Source organism: Podarcis tiliguerta, assembly GCF_965153285.1.
Source record: "Podarcis tiliguerta genome assembly, chromosome: 1".
Lineage (NCBI taxonomy): Eukaryota > Metazoa > Chordata > Lepidosauria > Squamata > Lacertidae > Podarcis > Podarcis tiliguerta.
The window spans coordinates 22,920,097-22,933,030 of NC_139534.1; the positions used below are offsets into that span (position 1 = coordinate 22,920,097).

The 12,934-nt window shown below is 42.5% G+C and overlaps 1 protein-coding gene across 1 annotated transcript in view; it reads left to right on the forward strand.

The window, feature by feature from the left end:
- Nucleotides 1-5,741: 5,741 nt before the first annotated feature.
- The window catches only part of MTX2 (metaxin 2), a 37,637-nt gene continuing 30,444 nt past the window's right edge, over nt 5,742-12,934 (forward strand). Inside the window, exon 1 of the mRNA XM_083413529.1 lies at nt 5,742-6,010. Within this exon, the coding sequence (XP_083269655.1) occupies nt 5,971-6,010 (40 nt within the window). The 5' untranslated portion in view covers nt 5,742-5,970. The remainder of the gene's footprint in view (nt 6,011-12,934) is intronic.

Below are 12,934 nucleotides of genomic sequence, written 5' to 3' on the forward strand. Positions count from 1 at the left end.
ATTAGAAGAGATGAGCAGTTGGCTGAAAAGGCAGATGCTGATGATGAAGATCTTGACATAAGATTCCTGTCACATGGACAATGCTGGGCCTTTTATTATGTCTTTTTTTTGTGTCAGTTGCAGTAGGAAACTGGACACAAGATATTATCAGCTGGGGGGAAAGTCCTTTTTATTCATGCCTGATCTGAAAGGGCGAACATTTAATTTATGTGATTGAATTCTGAGTGCCAATCTGGGATAGAGCTTGGTGTCAGGCACCCAGGCCTCGGGGCAAGCAGCAAACAGAGAGGCAGAAATCTCACAGGCTGAAGTAAGCGCTGCCAATTGTTAGGAGTCAACAATTCTGTTATGGGTGGAAGGGTAAAGCCCAAAGAGGGTCTGGGAATACAGATAAAAACCAGTGCTTTTTGGTAAGTTGAGGAAAGGACAGAGCTCAGCGCAAAATATATGGTGCGGTGTAGTGGCGAGAGGACCTCAGAGACTAGGGTTCAATTCCCCAAACAGTCATGAAGTTCACTCGGTGACCTTGAGCCAGTCACTGTATTTCAGCCTACAAGAAGCATGTATGTCATCTTGAGCTCCTTGGAGGAAAGGTGAGATATTAATGTAATAATAATATTCATCTATGTGGTGTGCAGACTTAAAAAGAGGGCAGGGAGGGGGGATCAGCCTTGCACCTTGCTTTTCTAGCACTGTATACCTGAAGGAGCATCTCCACCCCCATCGTTCAGCCCAGACACCGAGGTCCAGCTCCGAGGGCCTTCTGGCAGTTACCTCATGGCGAGAAGTGAGGTTATGGGGAACCAGGCAGAGGGCCTTCTCGGTAGTGGCACCCGCCCTGTGGAATGTCCTCCCTCCAGATGTCAAAGAGAAGAACAACTATCTGACTTTCAGAAGATATCTGAAGGCAGCCCTGTATAGGGAAATTTTTAATGTTTGATATTTTACTGTGATCTTTTTAAATTGTTGGAAGTCATGTTTAAATTGTTGGAAGGCAATCCAGTCAGATGGGCGGCAACTTCTTCCCCTTCCCCTTCCCCTTCTCCTTCTCCTAAACTGTAGTCTGATGGTGCACAGACAAGACTTGTTGGTTCCTCTTTTCCAACAGATTGTCCAAGAGATGACAGCAGAGCTGGAAACTTTGTCAGCCAATAGCACCATGTTGGTTCTCTGCTATTGCCTGACTTAGTTCTGGCAGACCATGGACCCTGTTGAGGGTGGCCCAGATATATTATATTATTATTATTATTATTATTATTATTATTATTATTATTATTATTATTACAGTGGTACCTCTGGTTAAGAACTTAATTCGTTCCGGAGGTCCATTCTTAACCAGAAACTGTTCTTAACCCGAGGTACCACTTTAGCTAATGGGGCCTCCCGCCACCGCCCAATTTCTGTTCTCATCCTGAAGTAAAGTTCTTAACCCAAGGTACTACTTCCGGGTTAGCAGAGTCTGTAACCTGAAGCGTTTGTAACCCGAAGCGTTTGTAACCCGAGGTACCGCTGTAATTGATTTATACTCCACCCATCTGGCTAGGTTTCCCCAGCCACTCTGGGCGGCTCCCAACAGAATATTAAAAACACAAAAAACCACCAGTCATTAAAAACTTCCCTAAACAGGGCTGCCTTCAGATGTCTTCTAAAAGTCAGATAGTTGTTTATTTCCTTGACATCTGATGGGAGAGCATTTCACAGGGCAGGTGCCACTCCCGATAAGGCCCTCTGCCTGGTTCCCTGTAGCTTCACTTCTCTCAGTGAGGGAACTGCCAGAAGGCCCTTGGAGCTGGACCTCAGTGTCCGGGCTTAACAATGGGGGTGGAGACACTCCTTCAGGTATACTGGGTCAAGGCTGTTTAGGGTTTTAAAGATTAGCACCAACACTTTGAATTGTGCTTGGAAACGTACTGGGAACCAACGTAGGTCTTTCAGGACTGGTGTTATATGGTCACAGATAGAATTGCCTTCTGTGAAAAGCAGGCCTGTGGTGAAGGAGAAGCAAGATAATGCCTGCTCCACAGAACTCCATAATTACACATTCAATGCTAAGCAATGTTGCGGCCGCTGCTGCTGCTACTATTACTACCCACATTTTATGTAATGCAATTAAGCAACAATAAATACTGTGTGCACAGAGCTTCCCTGAACATAGATGTGCATGGACCAGCCCCCGCTTTCACAGAAATGCAGAAGTGCCTTAGAGTTCCACTGTGCACCATGACATAAAAGCTTCAACAGAAATGGCATAATTTATACAGCCCACAGACTGCACTTTATTCCACCAAGTGACACCTTTGTCTTTAAAAAACTCAGATATAAATACTGAGTGGAGAACAAACCTTTATTTAATATATAAATAGCTACTCTCCATAAGGTCACATACCACTCTTCGTGGTAGATACAACCTGAGGTGAAATCCCCATAAAAATCTCTCATTAAATTGCTTCCTCCCTCTCTCCTTCATTGAGAGCTGCAAGATTAGGCCAGAGATAATGACTAACTCACTGTGAAAATATAGTGAGAAAGAGCCATGTTGAAATTAGATCTAGACAATGTAGTAATGAAAAGCACTGGCCAATATTGTAACGGATGGGGATATTTATCATAATTCTGTTCATTATGATGGATTGTTGGTTTGAGGATTAGCCACATAACTATCCAACAAATGGAGGCAAAGCATATGTTTGAAGGTGATGACATTTACAACATAAGTCATGACGGATGTAAAACCCGTTAGTAACATAAACAGTGTTGGCTTCTCGAATATTGCTGACAGTTTAATTCTGCTTCTGCTATTAAAATGAAATATGAAGTAAGAGGGATAGAAAGCCTGCGGACATTGGAATTATTGGGGTATACAGCGTCAGCCATGCCGTTAGTCAATGCTGGTCAAAGTCAGATGCATGAGAGGTACTCAGGAATCAAGGTGACTTGATGTATACAGCTAAATCATGCGGAATTGTAGGGCTCCAGTATTGTGGTTGTTCCAAAATGTGGAAGGAACCCATAAAATAATTATGCAGGAGCAGATTTTCATAAAGATACAGAACAACAAACAAATTCTTAAAATTCAGTCATGCATCAGTGGTCTCATCAGCGCAGGACTTTGGGTCAAAAGTCGCAGGGCCCCATCAGTTTTTTAAGGAACTGAAAATAACATTACCATCTAAAGAACCTCACCCCATAAGACCACTAGGTTTCTCAAGGCAAATCTAAAAAAAAAGTAGTATAAACACCGACAACTGGGAAACACTGGCCTGTGAGCGCTTCAGCTGGAGATCAGCCTTTAGCAAAGGTGCCTTGGACTTTGAAGACGCTTGAACTCCGAATGAAAGGGAGAAACACACTAAGAGGAAGGCATGCATGGCAAATCCTCACCGTGATCAACTCCCGCCTGGAAACTTATGTGGAAGGATGTGTGGATCCAGAATTGGCCTCCACAGTGACTCACTGTTAAGACCATATTCATGGGAGACAATCTTATTCAGCTACGAGTGATGGCCAAAGAAGGAGAAAGAAGCCTAAAATTACTAAATTGTGTCATGAAATGAATATAATTTGAGTAAAAGCCTTTCCAGATAATCACCTAACAGCACAAATTCAAGAAAGAATAGGTGTATATGGCCTCTCACAGCTGAAGTCAATGGCTTTGGATGTCTCACAGTGCAAATGGGAACAGAAAAGTGGCTCACATTTATCTCTGGCCCTCATTGGCAGTGATCAAGTTCTCAATGCAACAATGATTCAGACATTATAAAGATACGTGGGGGAACAGAAAATGTGAGCCACTTTCTGTTCCTGTTTGCACTGACTTCAGCCACTGACTTTAGCTGTGAGAGGGCACACAGACCTATTATTTTTTCTTCTAAGAAAGTTTTGATCTACGTCAGTGAGTGTGTAGGGCATGAGCAGGATGGTTCTACTCAGTGGTAGCCCCATAGGGTTATTATTTTATTTATTTTACAAATTTACGAACTGTTTTACAGCCCAAGGCGACCAAGATAAAACTGAAAAAGAAACTTCAAAGAACAATTTAAATCATTTCTACAGACTCTAAAAAGAAGAAAACCATTGCTGCAGATGTACAATTGATATTTCATAAATGACATGATCACACCTCAGGAAAAGCCTTCTTAGGCAAAAGCATCTTCAGTAGGTGTCTAAACATCATGGCACTGGGTGTCTAATTTTTGTTCATTCCAGAGGGCTGGAGTGAACACTAAAAACCCTGTTTCTACTACAAACTAAATGCACCTATGGGGCATGGGATACTCCTGGGGAGTGAAGTTGCTGAGCTGGGATCAGTGGCATAGCGTGGGGGGTGCAGGGGGAGTGGCCACACCGGGCGCAACATCTGGGGGGGGGGCGCTCACACTCGCAGCTCTCTGCCCCTACCTGGCTCACTCACTCTCTCTCACTGCAGTGCTGGCTGTGCGAATCCGATCCGAGCAGCCGGGTCGCCGGCCACTGTGGAGGGGGGGGGGGTGCCAGGCGTGCGGTGCGATTAGGGGGCAGAAATTACTTGCCTTGCCCTGAGTGCTGACAACCCACGCTACGCCACTGGCTGGGATATATATTGGAACTCATTACCTAAAACAGGGGTGAGCAATTATTTTCACCCTGAGGGCTGCATTCCCTAGAGAACAGCTTTCCCAGTACAACATGTCCGTGGTGGGTGGGTCCAGACCCAAAAGCAGTGGGGCAAAATCATGCCAGGCAAAAAGCACTTGAGGAGGGGATGTAGCAGTGCCAGTGAGAACTGCAACCTGGGGAAGGTGGCATGGACTGGGAAGAGTCCTGAGAGGTCTTGAGGTCTGCGGTTGGCCTGTGGTCTGTAGGTTCCCCACTCCTGACCTTAAGCATCAGCTTTCATATTTTTAAGAAGTAATGTAAGACCGTCAAAGTTGTGATTCAATGTGGTGTTATTTCTTCAGTACCCCCTTTATTCTTGCTTTGCTTAATGGCAGTTACATGCTTCAGATCAATGCTATTTTGTTATGAAGTTTTTATTTCTGGGTTACATTCTTATGGAGTGCTCTGCATGCTGCTTTGAGCAGCATATCCAGGACTAGAACTCAACTCCAGTTTTGCCTTTTCATGCTTAATTTCCAAAAAAGTATGTGTGTGTGTGTGTGTGTGTGAGAGAGAGAGAGAGAGAGAGAGGGAGGGAGAGGAGAAACCAGGATGCAAAACTTTGCTTTTCATCCTGGAAGGTTCCTAATAATCACCGTCCTTTCCAGTCTATCACAGCAAAAACCAGCATCTCGTGGCACATTAGCAACTTTAAAAAAAAAAAAAAAGCCGTAAGATTTCATGGTCTTCATAGAATCATAAAATTATAGAGTTGGAACGGGCTCCAAGGGTCATCCAGTCCAGCCCCCTGCAATGCAAGAATAAATTCAGATGTATGAATTGTTCTCAGCTGAGCAAATATACTTGAATTCAAATTCATGAGCAGATACTTGGAACGGCTGAACAAATACTTGAGCGTACAGGGAAAACAGTGGGGATGTATTATTATTATTCCTAGGTTTCACTCTCAGCCTTGGGGTTCCAGAAATAATAGCTAATCATCATCATCATCATCATCCCGGTGTTTCAGGCAGGTTTTGCGGGCAGAGCGGGCTCAGGCGCGGTGGCACAGAGGGAGCATTGCGCTTTACTGCTGAAGCGCCTGAAGTCTCCCCAGGCAGCCGTGCGCACGCTTCTCTCTCTCTCCCTTTCTCTTTCTCCAGGGCACCGACGCCGCCAGCCGGGCGAAGGGGTGGAGCAGGCCCCGGATGCACTTCCCTCGCAGGGTTGTCGGCGCAGCCGCAGTGCTCCGGTGGGTGCCCTTAACCTTGCGCGGTTTGCGGCGCGGCCCGAGGATCCGGCGCACGGCGTGTGCGCGCGCGAGAAAGAGAGGAGAAACAGAAGGCGACGCTCGCGGGGGAGCTGCGCCCGCCCGCCCGCCTCCCGCGTGGAAGCATGTCTCTGGTGGCGGAAGCTTTCGTTACGCAGATAGCAGGTGAGGAGGGGAAGAAGCGGCCGTAGCGGGGGCCGGAGTGGAGCAGCAGGGGTCGTGGAGCAGCACCCGGCAAAATTGATTTTGAGCGCGGATAGAGGTGCGTTGCGCGCGTCCTTCCAAAAAGGCGCCTTGACCTGGTGGGAGAGGCTGGGCTGTGAAAGGCAAAGTGGATCCCCTGTTTTTCTCGGGGTCTTACTTCCTCCCACCTGGTCGGGCTACTTTGAGGGATATTGCTTGAAAGCCTGCCTGCCTCTCTCTCTCTAAAAAACCCAAACTGCAGGGACTCCATAGCAAATCTTATAGGCCTTAAGAACTGTTTTGAGTTCTCATCGTTTGGTTACCATAGTATCAGCAGGAGCCTCTGCTTTGGCTACTTTGTGGATGTTCCCTGGAGTAAAGTCATATCTGGAGTCCCAATTTGTGGCTAGGGTCTCCTGTGACAATGCTGGATTTACATACAGTATAAGCTAAACAAGCTATAGCTTAGGGCCCCACTCTCTTGGGGGACCAAAATTTTTTTTAAGGAGAAAACAACAACAACTGGATGTGCATTTCCAAAATATAATTAAAAACAAAATAAAACCTACATACAGCAACAGTGTTTTGTTTTGTGTTGTGTAGGCTCCTATGATGTAAGTAATGGGCTCCGTCGCTAGCCTGCTCCCTAAAATATCACTGGTTTGCTCATTTCTATATATAGGGTGCCTACATTCTGCATGGACTGGTTGCATTGGCAACATGTGCAAATGACTTTAGATACCTATTAGGTCCATAAATTACCATATAGCATATATTCAACACAAAAAAAGCAGTGACAATTTGTTGTTGACAAAGGACAGCTGGACATATAAAGGACCCCATTACCTTCAGTAGCTTAGGGCCTCATCGAACCTAAATCCGGCCTTGCCTGTGGCTTCTGGGACTAGGAGTGCTAAGGCCCAGTTAGATTTGCCAGGTGTGGGATAGCCTGGCCACAGTGACCTCACATCTGGACTACATAGTCTGCTGTATGTGGGACTGCCCTTGAAGACAATCTGGAGGCTGCGGCTAGTGTGGAATGTGGCTGCTAGGCTAGTGAGCTCTGGTAGCCCGGTGGGGCCCTCTGTTAGCAGTCCTGAAAGCCCAGCACTTTTTGCCAGTGAGCTACTGGGCCCAATGCAGTACTGGAATACAAAGCCCTAAATGACTTAGGGCCCAAGTACCTAAAATAACGCCTTTCCCATCTTGAACTACGATCGGCAGGTGAGATCTTGCTAGTGCTGTTGCCACTTTTATCAGCCTGTGACAGGGCCTTTTCAGGGGTGGCTTCCTGTTTGTGGAATGCCCTCCCTGGTAAGGTACATCTGCCTCCTTCATTTCTGGCTTTCAGGAGGAATCTAAAAAACGTTTCTTGTTTACCCATGTGTTTGATGGCTGAAAGGCACTGTTCTTGGCAACCTTGAAATCACTGGTTGATAAAGTGTTTTTAAAATGCTTTTAATAATGTTTTTGGTCTTGGTGTGTTTTCTGCCCTGGGATTTTTTGGGAGGAAGGGTGGAATATATTGTAAGTTGAATGAATGAATGAATGAATGAATGAACCCAAAAAGCTGGAACAAATGGCCTGCCGAAAACTTTTTTATTGCACCAAGCCTACACAGGCAATTAAGAAAGCACATTACCACAATGGTTAACTGATGTCTGTTTTTAACTTTTTTATATGCTTTTCATTGTATGTTTTAATTATTTTTTCCTGTAAATCTAACAAAGGGAAATTTTGCCAGGCCAAACCTGTCCTCCAAGCTAACTAGCAAATACTGCTCCAGCAGCTGATGATTTAGGGTTTATGTCCTGATCTTCTGTAATATGTACCAAGAGCAACTATAAAAAAAGAATATTAAAGAATAAAAAAAAATTATATGTGAATTTATGTACATAGCCAGCTATTATTGCTTTGATAATGTTACGCTTAAATCCAGTTTCTTTATTTTTTATTTTTTGTAAAAAAAGAACCTAGCCAGAAATTACACCAAGGATATGTTATCCAAATCTCAGTTAATCATCAAGTATGTTGTGTTCTTGAATCTGGATATAATTCACAAATTTTTTTCATTTGAACTGTCTAAATCCTTCACCAAGTGTTTCTCAGTAAAGGCATCATAGTTGACTATAGCATGTTGCTTGTTCACACTATGTGACTGCTGCATCAGCTCACAGCCACCTTTGCCAACAAAAATAATCTCTTGCGGCAGCCTATGACAGGTGTCTCTACCTCTCACCCAAAACCAGGATATTAATCTCATTTTCTGCTTAGTTGATAAATCCTCATAAGGCTCCGTCTTTCATATTCTGCACAGTGAGGATGTGAAGAGCAGCAAGTCCCATTGAGTTCAGTGGGACTTTACTCCCAAGTTAAGATTGCAGTTTGCTGTTTGGAAAATAAGGCTTCTTTACTCCCCTGAATTTGTGAAGAACATTATTTTGGGGTGTGTTGATGTACTTCCATAGGATTACAGTTTTTAAAGTGGTATCCACACATGACTAGTTCACACATAGCATGTGTGCATGATTTGTTACCATCTGAATATCTGGCATACTATATGAGACATCTCCTTTGAAAAGTGCTGAAGGAGCATCTCCACCCCCATTCTTCAGCCTGGATACTGAGATACAGCTCCGAGGGCCTTCTGGCAGTTACCTCACTGCAAGACATGAAGCTACAAGGAACCAGGCAGAGGGCCTTCTTGGTAGTGGCAACAACCTTGTGGAACTCCCTCCCATCAGATGTCAAGGAAATAAAAATCTGACTTTTAGAAGACATCTGAAGGCAGCTCTGTTTAGGGAAGTTTTTAATGTTTGATGTTTTTAGTATTCAGTTGGGGAAACCTAGCCAAATGGGTGGGGTATAAATAATAACAATAATAATAGATTATCACAATTTTCTTTTTAACCTAGGATTGCTAATTCAGTTTGTAAGTGTGAGCCAGTTTACTAGCTGTTAACAGGGCTGGCCAGCTCAAGAGGCAAGGTGAGGGGACGGCCTCAGGCTGCAGGAACCACAACAGCAGCAGATCCCAATGTATATTTTTATTCCACCCTTGTTCCTGATCTAGATTTTCACTCACCCCTTCTTCCTTGGTGGGGCTGGTTGTGGCATTTTGTGGTTTGCCTCAGGTGCAAAATGTCTTGGGCTGGCTCTGGTTGTTAATACATTCATAATCAGCCAATAGTTCCCTGGATTAATAAGACTCATTAAATACTAGCAACCAGGTACCTGGCTTTGCTCAATAATTTTAAGAATCCAAAAGTTCAGGGCAGTTTTGAAGGTTCAGTCCACCATCTTAATTCAAAATGGCATCCAACTGTATCCAGACATAGAAGTTCTCCTGTTCCTTGAGGTTGGCTCTCCTACTGCATACCATATAGCTGATTCCCTGTGAAATACGTGGATAAATAGTTTGGTTAGTTTTGTAATTTGCAATGTAGTGCAGTGATGTGAAGGGAACTTAATTGGGCCACTCAGGCCTCAGAGGTTGGCCAACCTGGCTGCTTTGGGTGGTGTTAGATATGACATCAGTCCACTGGAAAACTATTGCCACAATGCTCAGGAAATTTCCTTACCTTAGAATATATGAATGTTTCTGTTGAAATGTTTGTAAATTCTTTTCTAGTAAGGTACTCAGCACAATGCAAGGAAGTTGCTTTGCTTAGAAGCAGATAAACGTTTTGGTTACTTTGGAAGTATATCAGCAAAATAATAATCCTTAACTTTTTGCTGCTGATACCTACTGTTAGGAGATTAAAATGGATCCCACCAAATCTTCCAGAAGATCATCTCCTGGATTGTTACATAAATCTGCAAAATCCTGTTGAACTGCAAGGACATGTTCACCAAACGGCTCATCATAATCTAGTGTTTCAGAAGTGAGTGGATTGAAAAATATAAGAGCCAATCTGTAATACTGGTTACAGATACACTGGTTCAAACTTTTGCTGAGCCATAAGGCTCTCTGGATGGCCTTAGATAAGTCCCTTTTTCTTTGCTTGACCTTCCTCCAAAGGTCTGTTAGGATCATAGAATTGTACAGTTGGAAGTGACCACGAGGGTTGTTTAGTCTAGCCCCCTGCAATGCAGGAACAATTTCCCCAATGTGGGGCTCAAACCCACAACCCTTAAATTGAGAGTCTCATGCTCTGCTGACTGAGCTATTCTGGCGTAAGGCCTTTTGTGAGAATATAATGGGGATGGATGAGCAGAACCTTGTATACACCATGCTGTGATCCTTTGAAGGAAAGGCAGGATACAAATGTAATAAAAGAATTGGATATCCAGTACTCCTTCATATATACTGACAGAACATCTGAAGGCAGCCTTGTTTAGGGAAGTTTTTAATATTTGATGAATTATTGTATTTTAATCATTTGTTGGAAGCCACCCAGAGCGGCTGGGGAAACCCAGCCAGATGGGTGGGGTATAAATTATTATTATTATTATTATTATTATTATTATTATTATTATTTATTTATTTTTTTTAATTATTATTATTATTATTATTATTATTATTATTATTATTATTATTACAATAGTTGAAGTTCATGCATTCATCACTTTAACCCAATGGGGCTTTAGTGTTCACACAGATGTCATTCAGGAATAGAAATAAATGAGAATCTGAATAAGTGCCTCTTAAAAGGATAATGGATTTATTTTCTGTTTCTCTGTTTTCTGTAATACCAGGTCCCTTATTTTGTATGCATGGTGGTGCGGTCATAATTGAGAAAGTTTTTATATCGGTAATAAAAATGAAATTTGATTGGCTAGTAATAGAAGGTCCTGTTCGTGAAAACAATCACTTTGTCATGCAGTTCCAATTAACTGAAACTGCTGTGGTGATATAGCAGCTATAAAACATTGATCTTCACTGCATGTGCATTAAAACTGCTCTAGGGTGATTATATTATATTTTAATTTTTTGAAATGTATTTAGGAGATTTTTCTTGGCCCAACATTGGGTCATGACTTTTGTCTGGATGTTGACTCCCCGCCCCCCCCTTCTTTAATGGCCTTCATCGTCTCTGGAGAAAGTGTATACAGTCTCTTAATAGCTTTGCTTTTCATGCTTGTTCATCTGGACTCCTTTAAAAGCACAGAGAATGTTAGTTTTCTAAAACATTGCCCCCCTCCACTTGGGAAGTTGCGTTTGTTTGAACATGCTGAGCAGAGTCTGTTGCTCTAATGCACTAATGATTAAATATAAAATGATGACCAAATCATTTATGAAGCGATAAGAGGCTTCTCGCGATTATGTTGACTGGGTAATGAAGAAATCATTTGCTTGCGTTTCTTTCTGCAAAATCTTACGGGTTTTAGCTGCGGATCAGCACAACACTGCTTTCTCACACCAGGGAAGCAACGTATTTTCCTCTGTAACGTTATAAATGGTAATCGCATGCCTTTATTTCAAACTGGTTGTCACACAAGGCAGTGCCGAGTTCTGTTTTGTGGAGACGTCTAGTGTAACCTGTTCTCCCACAGACACGTGACGATTTATAGAGATTAATCGTATATGTATCACTCTCAGGATAAGAAAATGAATTTCCCATGCCACTTGGAAAGTGAACATCTTGGTTTTCAGATGGTATCAGACCTTAATCTTTCTTAAAGCGGCAACTTTGCTGAAATATCAGCTCGATAGTGTTAGGCCAGAAAAAAAACTGTTGCAGATGTGATAGATTAGTGGATGCAAAGAAGAGAGAATTTTCCTAAGCTCTCATTCGCTCTTTGTAAATGAAAAAGAAAATGAGGGGATTTTCTTTTCTGTGGTTGCTGCAGTGGGTGGGGAAGAGGGACATATTTATTTACCAAAGTTGAGAGATTTCCTTTCTAATCTTATACTGTGAGAAATGACTTAAAATGAAAACAAAAGCCAGACATTCACTGCATGCTGGCTGATCCCTTATATTTGCCAGACGTTCACCTTCCGAGCATCACAGAGTTGTTTAAAAATAAATCTCTTCCATGTAATTTTGATGTATGAGGTTGAACCCTGATTGCACTCATAATAAATATGTAGAATGCCACACAAAGTGCTTTTGTAGACAAAAAGCTACCTCTCTCCAATAAGGCTTCAAGTAACAAAGCAGACAGGATAACAAATGTGCCTATGTTAAACTAAAAAAACACAGTATTAAATTGACATGTTGTACAATGTCTGCGACCAAAGTGTTGAGAAAATTTGGATATAAAAGGCAATCCCTCATATACACAGATATGTTGGAAACCTTTTCATTTAACCAGTTATGTAAGATGCATTTACAACGTTTCTAATTTATATAACTTCTCCAAGGCTGAAATGGGTTTTCATTGATAAACCAATTCTTCAGATTCAGTAAAGGCAGCCTACCTTGAACAAATCTTTGGCAAGTGTCTGTCACAAACCATACTCAAAATTTGAGAGTGCCTCTGTGATGTACACTCCAGTACATACCCATCATTTGGTGGAGGTTTGCTATTAACTGTCTATTAACAGTCTATTAACTGTACAATCCTATACATGCCTACACAGAACTAAATCCCAAGGAGTTTAGTGGGGCTTCCTCTCTTGAATATTTGTAGGATTGTAACCCAAATAGGGCTGAGTAATATCTGGTTTTCCACATCATGATATATCACCAGCTAAACATTGTGATATACCAATTTATCACACTGTCTGAAATAAGTATGGAACTATGTAGAGCTAAACAGTAGGGCTGGGCGATATATGTTTTTCAACATTGTGATATATCACCAGCTAAGCTTTGTGATATACTGATATACCATGATGTCTGAAATAAGGATGCAACTATGTAGAGGCACTGGCTGGCTTCACAGTTTTTCCTGCATTGTGATTTTTGCATAGCGCAAACACAAACACATATATGTTGCCAGGTCAAAAAATGTGAAACT